This window comes from Falco cherrug, chromosome Z (assembly GCF_023634085.1).
Source record: "Falco cherrug isolate bFalChe1 chromosome Z, bFalChe1.pri, whole genome shotgun sequence".
Lineage (NCBI taxonomy): Eukaryota > Metazoa > Chordata > Aves > Falconiformes > Falconidae > Falco > Falco cherrug.
Window position 1 is genome coordinate 35024350 of NC_073720.1, and position 19946 is coordinate 35044295.

At 40.9% G+C, this 19946-nt stretch overlaps 1 protein-coding gene across 2 annotated transcripts in view; it reads right to left on the reverse strand.

The window, feature by feature from the left end:
* Positions 1–19946, reverse strand: part of FREM1 (FRAS1 related extracellular matrix 1) — a 74703-nt gene that overhangs the window by 44492 nt on the left and 10265 nt on the right. Inside the window, exons 2-14 of one of the 2 annotated variants that reach the window (XM_027807920.2) lie at positions 18085–18589; positions 13169–13263; positions 12313–12614; positions 11603–11799; positions 10621–10944; positions 9411–9519; positions 8253–8384; positions 5252–5596; positions 4433–4575; positions 3669–3865; positions 2385–2475; positions 1164–1331; positions 416–624 (exon numbers count right to left, since the gene is read on the reverse strand). In XM_027807920.2, coding sequence (XP_027663721.2) covers positions 416–624; positions 1164–1331; positions 2385–2475; positions 3669–3865; positions 4433–4575; positions 5252–5596; positions 8253–8384; positions 9411–9519; positions 10621–10944; positions 11603–11799; positions 12313–12614; positions 13169–13263; positions 18085–18315 — 2543 coding nt within the window. In that variant the 5' untranslated portion in view covers positions 18316–18589. The remainder of the gene's footprint in view (positions 1–415; positions 625–1163; positions 1332–2384; positions 2476–3668; positions 3866–4432; positions 4576–5251; positions 5597–8252; positions 8385–9410; positions 9520–10620; positions 10945–11602; positions 11800–12312; positions 12615–13168; positions 13264–18084; positions 18590–19946) is intronic. The other variant, XM_055699759.1, reaches the window with a different exon arrangement.

Below are 19946 nucleotides of genomic sequence, written 5' to 3' on the forward strand. Positions count from 1 at the left end.
GGTTAATTGGTGCTAATACAAATTTTCTTGTAAACTAACCAAGTTTAATAAATATACAACTTCTTTAAAAGAAAAAAGCTGGCAACCATTGCTTTCTTCACAGGAATGGCATGGCTGAATATAGAATTTGCCTCCTCATCTGCCTGGGGCAGTGCTTTATAGAGAAACCTTCTACATCAGACATGGTCACTAGCTCCTGCTTCCTGGTCACACAGCAGCTCAGTTTGCACAGGGACTGTTGCGGCCCCAAGGCTCAGCCAGCAATCTTGGCCTTGAGCAGCTCTGCCAGGTCTGTGCTATGGCAAGCATGGCTAGCTGTACCCTCTGCACCTCACCCCACTTCGCTGCAGGGCTTTCACTCATCTGACTGAGAGACACAGCCACCGCCAGAGGAAAAGATGACCACTCTTCCAACCTGACTGCCAGTGTATGCAGGTCCCCACAGGAAAGCCTGTCTCCTTCATTCATGGAAATGCCATCCAGCTCCACCACCCCATGCTGAGGCTGCCTCTGCAGGAAGAGAAGGAGATGGTCCCGTTTTGTGTCCACATCAGAGATGAGAATGTGTTCCTCTGTGACAGGGCTCAGGCCACCCTCTTCCACTCTCAAATGGCTTGTAAAAACCTGCATGGAGGAGAAAGGCTGAACTCTCTTTTCTACTGCACCTCCAAACACACACCAAATAGAGCAATTTCAGTTTGCTCTGGTATAAGGACCTGTGACACCTTAAAAACGAAAATGCCAAAGGCTGTACTCTTTCATGCTGTGTTAGGAAAACCTAACGAATTTACTAACAGTAGGCCCTGATAGTGCAACCCAATCCTGATCCCATTCACTGATGGTCCTGGCCTTCACAGGCAAAAGGCAACACAAAGAGAAGGGATGCAGTTTGGGTAACCAGGATGTGATATATGTGTTTTCATACAGCCACTCAGATGCTGAAGGTAGCCTTCAGTTTATTTAGCACAAAAAATCACCTTGCACACTTACTGGACTTTACCTTCCACTTCAGTCCCAATGCAGGCTACATGCAAGAAGCTGAAACCCTGATCCCATGGAAGTTTTATTTTTTATTTCAGTCAGATCAAGACATCTCTCTGCACTTCTGTTTCTACTCAAAGCCATTTCCAAGTCCTTTCCTTTCACCTTCACCACCACCCTACCTCTGGAGCTTGATTGTCCACGGGAAGAATCGTAATATTGAAGCAGATCCCATGCAAAGTGCCACCATGCTGATTGCTGACAGAAAAAATAAACTGGGCTTGCTGAGGTTCAGGCCCAATATCCTGCAGCGGTGGCATATAGGCAACTTTCATATAGTTTACAGCATGCTGCAAAAGGAGAAGAGAGGTGCATGTAAGAAGAGATAATGGGAGCAGCCATAATTCAGGACAATAGGGATCTTTCTCATCCCCTGATTAGATGTTATCCAAACTGTCAAAAATAATTCCCAGAAACTTTACACTTACTCTTTAGCCACTGGCAATGCCTGGATTAAATGCATGTTTAGCTACAAATCAGGTGAGTACAGGTTCAAATACTCAAACCTGTAGCAAAAAGTACAAACACAGTTTCTAAGTGATAACAGAGGCAATGGACCTATCTCCTTGATGGAGCCCTTTAAGAATGCTGGTCCCAGGGCCTTTACTAACTGTGACTTTAAAATAAACAATTCATCAACACATAACTTTTAATGTAATGTCGCCCATAGCAGCTGAATTTGCCCTCACCAGTATGAATGAAATGTGCATCCTGTCTCCTCAGGTGAGGGCAGGCCAGTGAAAAAGGCTAAAATAATCACCAAAGGCTTGCATCCAGACACACATATTAGGCACTTGATCAAGGACTTGTAGCCTCAGAGCTTTCATTATAGTACTGCAATAATCACTGTTATGCAATCTTAACCATACAGCAGGATATAAACCAGGGTACTTCACTGGTATTTGTAAAATATATATCACAACACAGAAGCATGAAAACTGAACAAAAAAATCCTGAAAAAAGACCTGTTCCAGCCTGTATTGTATCTATCAGTGGAAAAACTGAGAAGAAGCAGGAAACTGTCAAGGCCTTATTTCCACGTTTTGTGTATTTTTTCCTTCCTCTTAATGTCATGCTGAAGCCAAATTCAGGCTGCTCTAGGCAACTGCAGCCCCTGCTGGTTTCAGAAGAATACTGTTTATGTATTGCAGGACTGAAGCATGATGGAAATTTGTTTTAAAAGCTGGAATTGAATTAGCAAAGTTTTGAGCTTCTTAAGCAGAGCTTGTAATAGTACTGCTCCTCACTCTTCACCTCTTGTTTTCCTGTCAAAAAGAAGCTGTACACTTGTAACTTTTTATATTTGTTTAGAACTGGTTGTGGTATCAGGTATCATAACAAACCTGAGTAAATGACTGCAGTGCAAGAGCAGCAGGATCCTTGACCAGCCTGGGGATGGTGTCCACCATAAACAGCTTCCCAGCATCTGAATGGCTGCACAAAAATATGTATGTCACATCCTGGTTAGCAATACTGAAGAATGGCAAAAACAACAGTCACGTAGCTCAATCTTGCATTTATTAACATCCCACACCCAACTGGATTGAGATGAAAAGCATTTTTCTCTCTTCTATCCTTGTTATTAATGCAAACATTATCACAGCAAACTGAACGCAAGAAATATTTTTCAGGATGGTCATGAAAAATCATTGCATACCTTTTAAGCAAACTCAGCTTGCTACAAGTGTGTCTCTGCACAAGCCAGATACCATTTACACCATGTGCAAGTCTAGTCCGTCACAATCTGATTACTTACACACCCTATTTATCTTTATGTAGAAACATAAATTATTTCTGGGGTTTGTGCATCTTATAAACTTGTGAAACGAACCAGTTCCCAGCAAGTCAGCTTCCCAACAGCAGTAACCAGTGAACTGGATTTGACTGAATAGGGGAACAGCCTAAACATCCCTCTGCCCCAGCTGCATAATGATTCCCTGTTGTTTACGGTTAAAACTCAGAGTGTGGCTCTTCAAACAACTTGGCAAATTGTTGCTGGTGCTCTCACAAATTTACCAAATGGTGAAACAGTATCAGTGACATGTAAACTGCTACCACACCCATCTATCCCATATCCCCATTGCCCCCATAACTTGTTCTGCCTGCATCCTGCTCCACATGTTCCTGGTCCTGGATCAGGAGTCCTTCACAGTGCCACAGTGATAATACATATCCTAGAAGAAGCTGGAGCACCTCATCTTAGCCTGGGGCAGGCCCAGTTCAGCTCCACTTTGTTAGCAGAGGTGCTGTGACTTAAGTTCAAGGCTTTACAGGATCCCACAGGCCAGTGTAAAATGCAAGCCCAACAAAAGGAAAGCAAAGATTTCAGGTGCTTTCCTCCTTATTTTTTGCTAGATTATACTTTCTTTCCTTTGGGGTTGGGTTGGGTTTGTTGTTTGGGTTTTTTTGGTTGGTTGTTTTTTGTTACTCTGTGTATTACTCTGTTGCTTTCAGCTCTAGCTCACCCTTACTCATCAACAGTAGAGCTGCACCCAGCTGTTGGCACCTGTGCTTTAAGCAAACAGATGAAGAACCTGAGACACAAGCATGCTAGTGCCACTGAGACTGCTCCTCTTACATGGGTCATTGCCCTGTCCCACCTGAAAGGTATGGCAGATCACACCTACCCAGGCATGCAAGAGAAAAATGGGGAAGTGGTTATGGTGTATGTGAGTTCCCTGTCTTGCTCTTCCACATCCATGAAATGGAGATGTTTCTTTGTTAGGTGAGCAATCTCAGTCTCCTTAACAACCAGGTGACGGGTTGTTCCTGGGGCTTCTCTGGGTAGCTGATCGTCCACAGGGACAATGTGTACCATCATCACCTGAAATCAGGAAGACAGTAAAATCAGCAGCTGTTCCACTCAGTAAGAGAGTGTCCAGACAGCTGCTTACAAACATGCACACACAGAACTAAGTGGATGACTGGAATATGAGATGCAGGATGTGGCTGTCATGACATATCATGAATACATAAGTAATGGAGATATAAAACAATTCAATACAAAGCCTATGAATGTTAGAAGTTTCCTTTTAAATTAAAAACAAAGTCAAATTCAGTATGTTGGACTCCTGGGTGAAAGAAGTAGCCTTTTCTCAGCTGACTTCAGGAGGGCTGTTTAGTTTGTTTGTACCATCTCCAAATCTAATTTGTTTTCAACATTTCATTTTACGATGTGGTAAAAAGTCTTTGCAATGGACTCAACTCTCTGCAGCCAGGCAGAGAGAATTGCCCCATGAAAAGCAAGAACAAGAGATAGATCTGGATAACATTACTTGTGATAGTGATTGTGGTGATGGTAAACAGAAAAGATCTATATCAGAATCTGTAAAATCATCAGCCTTTTGAAGGAAAAATGCTGTACTCTGTCAAAGATGCTTCAGTTTCATACCTGTGGCTCTGAGAGATTGGGAGGGTCATGGCTATCACACAGCACAAACTCAAGGGAATCTTCAAATACTTCTCCTCCCAAATGGCGATAATAAATTATTCCATTAAATAGATCCCTCTGAAGAAAACTGCTGACAGAGTACCCTGTTGAATTGAAAAATATATCTTCTATTGAACAGTGCATAATTTTAATAATTCATAAAAATTATCCATTACCTTTGCAAGTAACCAGTGAAGCATAATGTCCTTTCTTTCACCCTAACTAGAATAAACCCTTTGAAATGTTATCTCATTGTCTTCCATGTTTCCTGAAGATCATCAAATTCTTTTTTATGTCCCTTAAAGATCATTCAAAAAATGAAGCAACACAGCAAATGGGCCTAAAACCCTGTTAGGGGGCAAAAGAATCTGCAGGACTAGCAGTGTCTGCAGCTTAGCACAGGAGTTTTTGAGTTCAGTTACATGGAAGGAGAGCTTTTTTCCTCTTTTAGCACCATTAGTGTCACCTGATAGCTTTGAACTTGCCAGGGATCCTTGTGGATAAAGTTAACTGACCAGCCCAACTTTTCTGGAGGAGAAAAACACAGTAGGGAAATAGTCTCAGAATGGAAGAATTATAGGATAAATTGTGTTCACAGGCATAGTTATGCTGGTGCAGAAATCAACAGTAATTAATGGTGGGGATTTACACTATAGTGAAAAAAGTCCAAATTTGCCATGATTTGTCCTGAGGCAAGATAAGTTCCCTAATTGTAACATTTGATGTGGTTTAAAAGGAGAGGACAAAGAATAGCTTGCTATTGTGGACATGTTTTATTACCTGTCAAGTTTGGTCCTGGTTTCTTCATGATTTCTCCAGCCCGTGGTGGATTGGTAATATTGAATAGTATGTAATCATCACTGGAATCCATGTCAGAAGCATGAAGCATGGAGCCCTGAATCAGAATCGTCTGTCCCTCGTGAACTTCAACGACCACATTGCTGATAAGAAATGGAGGGCTGTCATCTTTAGGGAGGATATTGATTGGAAATTTATGGCGAATACTGTGGTGGCCATCAAAAATCCTAAACACCACAAAGTCCTTAGTAGAATCACTGTCATCATGATGGTAGTGAACAACTCCAGCCTGAATGTCAGAGACTGTGAACATGAATCCTTTCCCTCCTGTCAAAACAGTGGAAGAAAATGCATCAAAAACATGCAGTTCAGCCCAGAGAATCCTTCCACCAATATGAATGTTATTAAGGGAGAAAGAAGGAGAATGCATTTTTAGAAAAATCAAACAAAACTTCACCTACTGGAAGCAAGTTTGTAGAAGGTAGAATAGTTAATGCAGAATTTTCAACTGTGGTAGCAAAGAAAATGTCCATTGCAATTAAAATAACTGGCAATATCAAGGACTTGTAACTGTAATTGTTTCCACTTTTATTTCAACCTCTACTTTCTTATCAGAGCATTTTGTATGTATTTTAAGCATTGAAGAGAATATGCTTTTATAATTACTGCTCAGCATTTCATTGCAAGTAAAAAATAATGTTTCTGAGTCTTGTTTTTTCTGCATGGTGAAGTTAGTGTCTATACTAAGGCAATTTTACACCACTGCTTCACTAGACATGTTACGTACCCACACATGCAATATTCAGACAGGTTAAAGGTTTTGAGAACTGCAAACTGGTGCTGGAAGCAGGGCCTCCAAAGGTAACATTTTTTTGCCCTCCATGTTGTGTAATATCAGCAGAGACACCCACACACTCCTTTTGCCTCCTTACTTGAAAAGAATTATGGGTAAACTTTAGGATGGAGAAATAACTGCTTCATCACTGTACAAAAGTCTGTTAAAGGTGGCAGAAGACAGGCAACACCACCATACATACCTCTTTCTTTCAGGGGTTTCCTTCAGCTGGCATTACCAAACCTAACAACAGAGACTTCAAGACATTGGGCTGATTCACTGTTTTCCACAGTTAATGGGAATCCCTCCACTGATTCAGTGGGCGGTGGCTCAGACCATTTGCCAGCAGCATTATAGTGCAGCTGGAGGACTAAACCTGAGCTTTGTTTCAAAGTTTGAACATCAGTTGGTGCTTGCTAGACAAAAAAGGCAATTGCCAAAAATTGTGGTGATGGTTTACTTTGCAGGTGCCTATGCAGACACATAAAAGAGAGTAAGGCACAGTCACTGGAGAAGAAATATCCACCCCTGGCTGGCCCATGGGAGGCTGAGAAACCCTGGGGGGTGTATGCAAAGATGAGACTATCACCATGAGATAGTCCCTGCAGGTGCAGCTGGTCTGCTGCTCTACAGCCTGCAGCCCGCTCCCTGGCTGGCCGCACAGCCCGCCATGACAGCATATCTGGGGCTTAGCCTATCTAACAATTCTGACACCACAGAGTTTCTGTTTGTGGCATTACAGGAGGATGGTTATGCAGACACTGAACTCCTTGGCAATAATTTCCTGAGATGAAATATACTTCTGAATAGTTTATCTTTCCACTAAATTCCAAATATCACCTTTTCTTTTTCTTTAAATACTTGCTTTTTATGTCTTCAGGCTATGCATTTTAATGAATATGTTTAACTACCAAAAAATCCAGCACTGACAGTGGCAGCATCTTTCCACCCTGCCAACAGCAGAGTAACTTTTTTTATGCAACCATTTTCCCCGAGAGAGCAGAGCAGCACTGTGCTGACTCATGAGACTGCAAAGCAAAATTATCAACATTGACATTGCAGAAGGCTAACAAATTATAAGTCTAATTTAATTGCCACTTTTCGAAATAAATCTTAAAGCTGCCAGTAAATAGCAACCATATCCAAGTACTGTCTGTATTTGCCAGCAAGTCAAGATCACTTGGCATTCCTCAGCACCTTCAAGCAAAAATGTAAGAGTGAAAATATAGTCACTGCATTTTGCCTAGGTTGTGCCTGCGTGATGAAAGCATAGCTGATTCCTTTAAAATTTCAGCTTTGGGATGTAGATGTATGTTAAGAAAATAACTTATAAATACTGAATTTTTCAACACTTTTGTTTTAGTCCCTGTGTCTAGTGTGGTTGTAGCAAGCAAAGCCAAACAGCAGAGAGAGCAGCCTCCCAGTGCACCACCAGCATGTCTACTTGCCTTTGGCTGGGGAAGCCAGGGCAGGATGGCAGAGCCAGACTGGCCAGCAGCAGCTTCCCACTAGTGTGTGGCTGTGCCCACCTCTCTCCATGCGGGTCTTGCCTTTTGCTCCAGAGGGGAAACCTGCATACAATGTGTTCTCATGCCCTGGGTTTTCTTGTTTCATGTGAGAAACACTAAGCCATGAATGCGTATGCTAGTGTTTCTCTTGTTGTGCAGTGGCATCACAGCACTCTCTCCTGGGGAGTTACCCATCCTTATTTCGCCTTGGTGGGACAGGGCCACACCAGACCTGCTGCATGCTGCTACTAGCTACATTAGCTCACTTGGGCTGGATTCACCTCAAGTGAAGAAACTAAGAACCAGTTTCAGTTTCAAACGGAAGTGATGTGTAGGCAAAATGCCAGACTTAAAGTATCTCAAATTTAAGGATGTGGATAGCATAAATACACTATTTGCAAATGCGTCAAAGCTATGCAACTGACTTGCTGTATGAGCTTGTGAATTTTTGAATCTCTTACTCTGCATCCAGATATTTCCATCCTCACCGTCATTCTCTTGTAAATCCTGCTCATGCTGGCAGCCCTCAGCAGGGAGGGAAATACGACAGGCTCTATCAATGTCTTACTGACTGCCACATTATCATAGTGAGTTGTCACTAGAGAACATGTTTCCAGGCCCTCAAGTGGAAGTGATTTACCTCTCACCGTGAGCCGACCGTGCTGTAAGCCATCAACTGTGACCAAGCAAACATTTTGGATGTCATCGTTGTCCACAATTTGGAAGTGTTTCCATGTAATCGGCCGGGATTGCCCTTCCAAGAGGCTGAGGCCTGCGAAGAGAGGACTGTTAATTCACCAAAGTGTCTGCAACTTTAAAAGCTGTCAGCATCTAACCTTTCTAAAGTTTTTTGCAGTCAAGAAAAAAAGATGTTACTTGCCTTAGTCAACTGTCTTTAAAGACTTTTTTACAGAGAAATAATATATTCTGGTTCCAAATTACCTGATAGACTAGCTAGGCAGATTTCTGGACTTGTGCACAAACTGAAGCATTGCACTTGAAATATCACAACATCTGAAACTGGGTACTCAGCTTCCTTATTGAGTCTGCATTGAAAAATGTATGTTGATCTTCATGGTGGAGGACAGTATCTCTTCTTTTTATTCTGAGAGTCATTTTGGGTGAAGTTTCTCTGGGAGACCTAAAAGCCTGTTCCTCTCAGCTCCTTCCCTTCTCTACTGTGAAGAGACTGCACTTTCCCTGGCATTAACTTAAAGACTTGCTTGACCTTACACCTTTGCCTTCTGTTGATTAAATATCAATGCACATTTCACTCTAGATGGGAGGGCCTGCCCCATCTCCAATGTAGGCATTATAAATCTGTTTGAATAAGCCTTAACCCTGGAAGGTTTCCAGGCTTGAAATGACTGGTGGTATGTCATGCCTTTTTTTTCTACCTGTTCATTTTTGCAGACTTCCACTTTAACAATACCAACGAGCCTTGGTCTTTCTCACACACTACCCTACTACTCCTATTCCATCATGTATTTGTCTTTACTATTTATACTCTCTTATGTTCAGCTCGTTCTTGAAGAACATGCTATATACAGGAATCCTGGTTTTCCTGTAAGGCCTTTTTTTCTTTATTTTCCATTCCAGTTAAAACTTAAGATTTTTTCAAGTTGTAGCAATTTGTGTCCCCCAAGATGGATAAAGGAAAAAAAACCAGATTTACACTCCCTTCATTTAATAATCCTTAAACTCCAGGTGTAAAACTAAATCTTAGAGATTTGTCAACTGTCTCTGTCAAAACATTATAAATTCTGTAGCAAAATAAACTGAAGAAAAGAGATTTCACCTGTATTCCATGAAACCCTAGGAGCATTCGTATCTGCTGTTCTGATAGAAAGATGCACAGTGATTGGTAAACTCCTTTCAAAGTAGAAATCATGAACCTCAAACTCCACCTGTTGTGAAAACAGACAAGCTATTTATTGGGAAAAAAACCCACCCTGAAAACCAGCTGTACCTCAAAACACATATAGTGTGTTTTTTCCTGAGAGATCTTAAAGGCTTCTGATAATACGTTAACAAATTAAACTTGACCTAGTTTCTGAAAAGAACTTTTGAGGTTCTGCATTAAATTACGTATCTTCCTTCTATGCATTTCACAGTGAATGCTGGAAAAGTTAGTTTGCAATGTGTTGAATTTAATGGGAAAGATAAGCATTTTCACTGATGTGTGGGGTACAATTAACTCAGTAATTAACTTAAGGCTTTTTTAATAGTAATAATTAAAGGTGGGAGGGGCTTTCCTACTCTTTTAACATATGTAGGACCAAAAAAAGTATGAAACAAAAGATACAGACCTGCACAGAAAAAACCCAAACAAAAACAAAACAAACAAACAAAAATTTCAGACTCCTGAATTATCAAATTCTTGAACCTGCAGTCAAGCAATGCTGAAAGCAGAACAGAGAAGAAGCCCTTAAGGAGCAGGAGATGTGGTAGACTGATCCTCATACTAAGGAAACAGAAAGGAGGTTCCTGTGACAGCCAAGGTTAAAAAAAGATGCATTGTCATCATCACGTGCCAAAGTTACTGTGTTCCTCTGCTTTCCAGTTCACCCTTTCTGCAGCTTACCTTGCTCTGATTTTCTGTTTCTTCAGTTTCATCACTTTAATACCAAACATTTTGTTTTGTTTAGTTTATTGCTTGTAACTGTCTTATTAGATAGTTATTTTATAACTCTCAGCATATTTAAATGCTCCTTTACCTCATTTATCTTCCTGTTACATCTCCTTTTTAAACCTGTTGTTTATTTCTCAGACTGCTGGCATGCTACTGAGTTACACAAAATACCTAGCAGCACTGGTTAATGAAAAAATAAAGCAACTCTGTACCCAAAGTAGGAGACATTCACCACCAGCAGCACTCTGTGGCAGATCTGGAGAGAGACATTTTTTTTTTTTCTGAAAAATATCCTGATGTATGAATGCATTTATTTACAGCTAACTGAATCCTAAGGATATGAAAAATAGCAAATGCTTATACATTTCACTGTTACCTCATAATTCCTTCTCTCTGTGTGGCTCCTATTTGGAGGCTGATAAGCAATGAGCATGTCACTGAGATCTTTCCACGTGAAGGAACCAACAGGTTTTGTGTGGTCAGATAGATGAGTGATGAAGCCCTGTGGAGGTGGCTTGGTAATGTTGAAGACAAGCAGGGACTTTGGAGTTTCGTTGTCTTCAGCATCAACAGTTGTGGTTGTAATGGGGGTTAAAATAAATTGATCTACTTCCAGGATGAACTTTGCCATCGGGGCAGCTTTGGGTATCTGATTGGGACTGGCACCTTTAATATGAACAGGGAGCCACGCATACTCAGTCTATAATAGGAAAAAAATAGGACAACTGAAAGACAAAGTGAAGCAAACAAAATAAATTCAATTTCCATCACCTTCACATAGCTAATTGAGGTACATGTCAAAACAATAATTATTTTGAAAAGAAAAATAGAAACATTTTAATGAGAAAATGCCTAAAGTAAATACTCAGACCTCATGAAAAGGTCTTCCAGGTTCACTAGTCTTATTTGTGTCCTTAATTTTGGACTGAAACAACTTGCTTAATTTGATCTAAGTTTAATGAATAACTTTACCTGACAGAAACCAGCACGAGCCATTAATTATTATTAACTGAATATGTTCACACAGCTCTTAACTTATTAATTACTACATATGTTGAAGCCAGTGCGGATCGTACTTTACCAAAAGGACAGAATCATGCCAGAATTCATTGTGCTGTCAGGCTAAACTACTTCTGTCTGCCAGTAAACAGCCAGGGGTGTTTCTCTGTAGCGATAATGGTCTAATCATAGAGGTATGGAGATAAAGCATTTCATTTGCCCAGTTGGCAATGTTGTAAAAATGTAACAAACTTCCAGGCTCACTCTCTCTCTTCAAAAGGGAAAAGAAGCAACAAATTTACATTTTCTTTAAAACCAGGAAGACAATCAAGATATTGTAAGGTTACATAACAATCTACCTTGTGCAGAGTTTTACTTCTGCTGTCTGTGAGATCCAACCTCACAGGAATATAATCGGTGTCAGGAGAGGGAGGATCAAGGTGCCGATATCGAATCCCCATCCTCAGAAATTCATCGCAGCTCATTTTTGTGTTGTGAATGACTCCCAGCCCCAGCATGCAGCTTCCATTTCTGCACTGCTGGCCCAGGGTGTGCTCTGTAACCCAACAAAAGCAATAGAAAGCAGTTACTGGAGCAGAAAACAGCATGGGAACCTGTTCATATAGCTAAACTAACCCTGATAAAAACAGTGTAATGAGAATTAGGACTCCTTTCCTGACTTTTAACTTCCCCTACAGGATTCTGTTTTCAACAGCCATCTTCCAGCTCCAGCCTCCCTTGGTCTCTCGGGTAGATGCTGCCTCCGCTGTCTCCCTGTGCTGTTTCTACTGAGTCTTGGCACTCCCAAAGCTGTCATATTGGTCCACATGTCTAGGAATCTAGGAGCCAAAACCAGATTCCAGTCAGGGGTTACTGACCCAGATCTGTGATCTGTGCTGTGCCCCACACCAGCTTCATGTCCCTTTCAGTTCCCATGATAGCTCAAGCTGTTCATTAAACTTCAAATGACCCACCCTTACGCAGCACATCTGAAGCAACCCACTGCTGCAGGTCTAATCTGCTGGGTCTCTTTGACCCTGCTAATACAAACAACTAAAGCACATCTTACTAGGGCCAGAGAAGAAGTGCTGTAGCTGGTCTCCACGAAGCTGCTCTTGCTGCACGTCCCTGGTGATGAGCTGTCCATGAGCAGGCAGGTGGGTTTCCGAAGAGGCTATGGAAATGGTGCAATCCAGATTTATCTTCCTGTCATAGTCAAAAGTGAGGACATTCTTGTCAATTGCTCTGGAGAGACCATAGTACTCAGGGACCTCCAGGGCACCGGGGCGCATTTTGATGATGTTGCAGTCTGGCTCAAGCAACTGCACATGGAGCGTGAATGTTTCAACAAATGTTTCAGTTTCTGTAAATCTGCAGTGATAGAAGACAAATTAGTTATGCTTCACCCTGTCTTTTGTCACTCTGTGGGTCTGGCTTTGGCCTCACCTTCTAAACTGAATTACCTGAACCCCTTTCTTTCATGTGCCCTCAAACCCCAGACCGACAGAGACCATGAGGTGCCAGCCCCTGCTGCCCACTGGCTCATACTTGTAAAGAGGGTATCTGTGCTAGGGAAGAGGTTACTTGCCATCTGTATGCAAGGATCTGTGTCCCTAACAGCATACAGTGCTCTGAAAGTACTGTTGTCACTTTCAATAATAAAAAGAAAAATCACTGGTTTCTATAATAAGCAAGTAATACATAATATGTATTAATACTGACAAACACTTTATTTGAGCATAGATGAAATACACTGTGAGAAATATGTCTGTAAACAGATGGTCATTTGTTGACTGCTGCTGGATCTAAGTAGTTATGACATGTACAGCAGAACATGCTTTTGCCATGAAAAATGGACTGTTTGCTCTTCCTGAGGGCAGCTGTGCTTCTGGTAACAATGAAGTATGACATCCCTCTGTCCTTACCTGTACAGCCTAAGCATGATTGTGTCTTCATCTAAAATCGGACAGCCATTGTGGGTATATTTTACTTCATTAGGAAGGAAGTGACAGTCAAAAACCTATGAAGGAGAAAGAATATACTAGTAGAACTCTCAAAGATATTAATTTCATGGCTTCCCTTTCGCTTCTCTCTGGCAGGAATGCATTAGACTAAGGAAATACTTAATCTGTAGCTTACTTCTATGAATAGGTATTCACTTGTTCTGTGGTATTGCAGTGAGAATCAGAGCAACCGCTTCAGTGTGGGGCTGCTGGTACTCTATAGTTAGAAAGGGAATGGGCATATAAATGTGATTGTTGCTGGTCGCCGAGTCCTTCCCTCAGTGCAACAAATAATTCTAGCGCACACTTCTCTACCACCAAAGCCTGTGGACTTACAGATCCAGTTGTATTCAGTGGGACAACTGCAGTGGATCTGAAAAGCAAGCAGTTCCTGCAGTATAATGTTAGATTTAATAGCTTTTAAAGTTTCTAGTGGCAGTAGCTTGATTATATAGTAAATCCTGCTTTATGGCCACTACCACTGGACTACAAAAACATGACCCAGTGAAACTTCTCTGCTGGAAACTTTGCTAGCTCAGATTTGTTACATAGTGGAATACCGATGTTGTACCAGCAGCCTTTTACCAGATCATGTATCATCTCTGTGCCATACCAACACCCAGCCCCAATGTCAGTGTAATCCCACAGCATAAAAGCAAGCAGAATTTCTATATTGTGTCCACCAACTAATTAAAAAAAACCCTAACTCTTATGACATACCTGATACAGGTCACATTTGCAAAGCTGGGTGGCCACAATTTAACCATCTAAGGCAGACATTGGTTTCAGACTGGTTGTATTATTCAGTGATTTGTTGACTTGCAAAAGTAAGGCAATGAGGAAAAAATGCCTGACCGAAATGGAGAAAAGATGGCTTTGGAGAGTTCTGACACACCCATTCTTTAGAGAACGGATTGAATTCTTATGTCCTCGCTTAAGCCAGTTTGCAAGTCTGGCAAATTACAATTCCATGTAGCTATATTTCTTTATAGAGTTTAACAGCTAAAAGCCCCTAGTAAATAAAACCATGCCTATGTTATCCTTGTGATGACAGGGAACCTCTACACAGCCCAGGCACAGATGGAGGATACTCACATTTCATAACTGCAGAGAGACAGGACATACTCTTGTCAGCAAGAAGGCAAAACCTACTCACTCCATTTCCTGAGTGTCTCACTGTGAGACTAAATGTGGGTTTGATTGAGTTTTTATGGGCAGTATTCATTCAAACATGATTCTATGGACTTCTACAGACTAAAGTAAAATCTGTTCAGCATTCACTAATAAACCTAATGAAGCCATAGTTAATCAGGATTAATATACATATACAGCTGATTGACAAACCACATCTTTTTGCAGAAAGGTCATTTCTTACTGCCAGTCATTTCTTAAAATACACCAAAAGATGAACTGGCTTGCTTGAATTACCTACATCTCTCCAACCCTTTTGGAGGACAGTGAAATGGAAAGGGGATTTTAGTGAGGCTCTTAAATGTTGACGGGAAATGCATTGCATAGAGAAAGTCTTTGGATACATTTTCAATGTAAAAATAAAGTAATACTTTAATTTCTAAATTACTTGTTAATGCATAGTTAACCAAAGTGCATCAAGACTACTTCATGTGTTTACAGTAAAGGATGTAAGAACTAGGTTTGTTTCTTTCTGACCATTACACAGAATTATATCTTGCATCTTTCTATACTGGAAAGAAAATTAGATTTTACCGGCTTTCATGATTACTGTCAGTGTCCACTTCCACTGAAGCTATTCTCAGATGCTCAAGCTATGTGATAATTGTTCTGTATTCCCGGTGATTTTAAAATGTGTTGTCTGCTTTTAACTTTCATCATGAAGCACATTGTACAAAGTCCTTTTTTACTTTTTTTAAGTGACGAGTTAGTTGATAATCAGATACATACACATGAATTTACCACTTTTCCTAAAATAATCTTGGAATAATCTGTAATATATGGTGCTATGGAAAGTACAATTTATTTTATTTGTTGGGACTGCTTAGAAAGGAAAAACAAGAACAGTTTGTGAAAAATGGAATTTCTCTTATATGATGGTTTTGACTGTGTTGTGGCTCTTCTGTTGTGTATTGTTCCCAAATGTCACAGTTCTATGTGATTTTTTATTTTTCAGTGTTTAGCAAAACAAAACAAGTGTCTTGTTTTTATTTAATGGCTTTTCTTTCTTAGTACAAGCTAACATAAAGGAAGATGATAGTTAAGTTATTAATTGGATAGTCCTAAGTGATATCCTACCAAAAACAAAAAAATCAAGGGCGGTAGTTAGACAGTGTGTTACCTTAAAGAAAAAAAAAAGAAGTATATTATATACAAAAGCCACTTATAGCTTCCAGTAGTTTAATGTTGTACACTGAAGATGAGATTTTTCACTGACGTAAATCATATAGAGCTGTCAAAGTCAGTAGGGGTTTTGGTCACATATAGACCTGGTGTGCACCTGATAATGAGATACTGCTTAGATGACGCATCCCTGTTCATATCAGAGGGGACTGCCCACACCAGAGGAGATGATTTATCATATCAAAGAATTAATTTATTTCTAAGACATCATTAGTTCCACCTTTTAGCTGACAACAATGGGACAGAAAATGAAGGACCTTTCCACAAAGGTCTTTACCACTGACTGACAGTCATTTTGTATGTATATAAGACACAATCTGCTTTGCAAAAAGAAACATCTGTTTTATGTTTCCTAATATGTTTTCCTTTTATATGAACAGGCAACTCTAATTGTCTATAAATTTGCTGGGTAAGATAAAGGAGATCTAAATCTTTTCCTAATTACTGTCGAGCTTTGGTTTTTTCCACTTCAACTGCTTTTCAATTACAATTTGTAATTAAATTGTCATACATTCCTAGGACATTACTCACTTTAATGGCAATAAAACAGATCAGACCAGAGACATTATCTGGCTGCAGAACTTCCTGGTAGAAAGAGTGTGAGTGGCACTGGGAGAGCCAGACTCTGGCACCTTTTTTCAGGAATGGTGGCAGCTCAAGCAGCACTTTTCAGTGTCTGGATGAGGATTTTGTCATTTAAAACAGAAGCCTTCAACTCACAAATGCCATCTAGTGCTCTCCGGGCAGAGAAATATGACTTGAGATAACCAGACTGCCTATCTCACTGGCAGTCACCCTGGGGGTCCCTGCAAGGTGGTAAGCCTCTGGCACTCCCACTTCTCTACTGAGGAGAGGAGGGGAAGGCACCTTTCCTAACATAACAGCACTCAGGCCAGGAGCCGTCCAGGGGAGGTATCCCAGGCTCTACCAGCAGGCACAGCCCCTCTCTGTCCTGGTACCCCAGGGCCTCCCACCCAGCTGACGCCCCCCCAGACAGGTGTGCCTGCAGCCTCCAAGGGCCAGGCCGCGCTGCCCGGGCTCTGTCCAGGCCCAGGAAGGACAGGCGCCTGACAGCAGTGGGGTTGGGAGTGCGGGAAGCCAAGGACACTAGGGGTTTTTGGAAAATAAGGTATGGTAAATACACATTGCCTGGCATCTCTGGAAAGCTGCTGCTGACCCTGTGCTTAAAGCATGTCAGGTTACAAAGGACAAAGTGGCTTTTTCAAAATACCGGGGTCCTACTGCATGGACTGCATGGACAAGGATAATGGAGGCTGAGACAGAAATTGAAAGCAAAGTCACTTCCTTGGCCAGCCAGCTTGCCTACAGAAGAGGTCTGCCAGCAATGAGACATTAATTCTCTCTTTTTTCTTCATGGGCCAAACTAGCCTGGGGAAGTGGAAAGGGTGGACTACAGTCAGAGCGCCTGTGCTGGCAGAGAGCAAGCCCTGTGGCAGTCTCAGCAGAGGCACTGCACTTGGGGACAGTCTCTAGAGAAGATCATACATTGCCCTGCTCATTGCCTCCTGTTTTCCCTGATGTGCCTCTGCTCCTTCCAAGTGCTGGTTCAGCTGAAATACTCATCAGGGGTCTGCAAAAATAATGGTGACGACCAAGCTAGAAGTTTTGAAAAATCACTGAGACTGGTGCTCCTGCATCAGCCTTTGCAGAGACCACCAGAAAATTCAGAGCAGATGTTTAAAACAATAGACATATACAAACAGATAGAAGTGTATGGTACAATAAACAAAAATTTTTGAAAACAGACAAAAACTGTTCGGTTGTGGTTCATTAAAACCATTCATCTTCTACCTCTACCATTACATCTTCATGTCAATTACTTTCAACTCCTTCCTATGGCTTAGGTGAGGAGATTTGTAAGGTGGATGAGTAGCAGAACAGTGATATGTGAAATACATTTCATTATTCCTACAAGCTTGAAATTTTAACAGAAAACATGATTTTTTTTAATGTATTTGCCATCTGCTAGCAATTTAGCTGTTGTAGAGCAGAGCAAACAATGGTGTACACAATGAGCTTATTGTATGTGATTTTTTTCTTAATTGCTCCTTAAGTAGTGGCTGCGTGACTAAAATACAAAATGCTCCAGAGGGCTATGCATTACCCGCGGGACGCTGATTACTGTCATGGTACAAAAGCAAACAGTTGAGAGACTGGAGGATATCTGCTTACCAAAATTTTTGACCTAGTCATTCTCTGCTTGTGAAAACAGACTGACTGAACTCACTTTTATGCACTCATGTTACTGAGCTCAGCTTTTGGATTTAAGGAGTGCAGTTATCTGTCAGCTGGCTACTTTTAGCAAAAGGCTGAATCTCACAGACTATTTGATTTCATGTGTTCCACTACTTCCCAAAAAAGAAATCAGTAAAGCAGCTCTTTCTAGTTTCTCCCACATCTGCACGCACATGGACACACAGAGCAGCACAACGGAGCCCCATTACCTGTGGAGTTAGTTTCCCAACCCTCTGTGTTATTGGCTCATTAATCACAACTTCTACTTTGCAGTCATCCTTCTCTCCGGGGATGGAAAACTTGAGGTCATCTTCGGACAGGAAGACAGACTGTCCCTTCATCACTTTCACCCCAAGGTTGACACTAATAAAGGAGGAGCATACAACTCTTCGTACAACAAACAGCAGTAGAAACAACCAGCTTTTCTCAAAGGGCTTCATATTACAAGGGGGTGCCAGCTCTTCTCCACCAGTGAAAATCTTCTTAACATAAGAAGTCTTCTTTTTCTCTGCCAGCAGATTTTCACCGTATAATGAAGGACCAAAATGTTAGTCACAGGTAACAATGTACCACATGTTTTCTATTAAGATGCACTCCTTGACAGAAATTTGGACAGGGTCCTCTCAAAATATCCTTGGGTTTATATAAAATTCATTGGTCAAGCCTGACAAAATGACGAATGTGTTCCCAGAGTACTTTTAGGGTTTGTTAATCCTGAAAATAAAGAAAGAAAATTGAGACAAGGCATTGATCAACCTGGGGGGTGGGGGTGCGGGGGATAACCACACAAAAACCTGCCTGTTTTTACAATTGCAGTTCATTTCAAGCAGCAGCTTTTCACCTTTGAATACTATGAAGTGCACAGATGCTCAGAAAATTAGCTCTGGACCAATGAGACTTCTCTCTCAGTGCATCAGCTCTCAATGTGGATTCCAGGCAACTTTGATCTGTGTGCATATACAAACACTTGCTCTGTAGGATCCATTGCTACTGGCCTTTTTTACTTCTGGACAGAGTAGATATCAATAAAAGGGCATATATGAGCATCCAAGTAATTTGAAAGTGCAGGAGTAGGCATTCATATAGATTAAATATACCTGGAAGGAGGATAAAGGTAGAGTGGCTTTTTGTTAAATCTGTTTTTTTGCCATTTCCCTCACATTGAATGGGGGGTGGGGTGTGGGGGGAGGGGGTGGAAAGTCAACCTTTAGTTGAAAACACTTTGCCAATGCCTCTCTGCTCTTCCTGCTGTAGTAACTATGCCAGGATGTCATCATAGAAACATGATATGTCATGACAAAGCTGATTTTTTTCTTTTTCACAGAAAGAAAGTAGTCATTCTGAGGCAAATTTAGTGGAAATAAGGAACAAAAGATAATATGGAGAAAAAAAAACCTACACAAGTTCCTCATGCTCCCAGTTACAGTTAATCTTCATCTTTCATGTTTATAAACTCATAAGAAAAACATAGTTCTTCGATGTTGAACAAGAACTATTGAAATCCTTATAAAACCCTAATTTCTATAACCCTCCAATGTAACTGAATCTATGGCCCAAAGTATAGGCAATGACATTAATGTAATTAAATTTGATAAGTTCATAACAATTTCAGGCTAGTAAAGCATCAGCATTCCTTCAGTTTCCTCTAAGTTTTTAGTGTCCTGACTACTTGTTTGCACAAGTCTAATTTAACCACAACCCTACCACCAACCATGAGCTTTCCTGAAAATGAATAAAAACCCAAATCCATGTATCTCTTTATTTTCTTCATTATTGTTAACAAGTAAGTAAATCTTCACTCTGCTGTTTCTGGCAGATTGACCTTCTGAACAGCTTATCATCGTATGCACCTATTCACCTAGTTTTATGTTTCACTGAAAAACCATAAGCAGTTAAGAATTTATTTTAAATTATTTACTTCCCAAAGTAACACAAGACAGGTTCACTCACTTAAGCTGAGATTGAAGATTGAAGACATTGGGACTAACATTGATCAAAGTTAGATGTATGCTGATTATGTAGTCTGGTCCGCAAATCTTAACTACATTTTTCTAGACTTTTATCTTTCCAT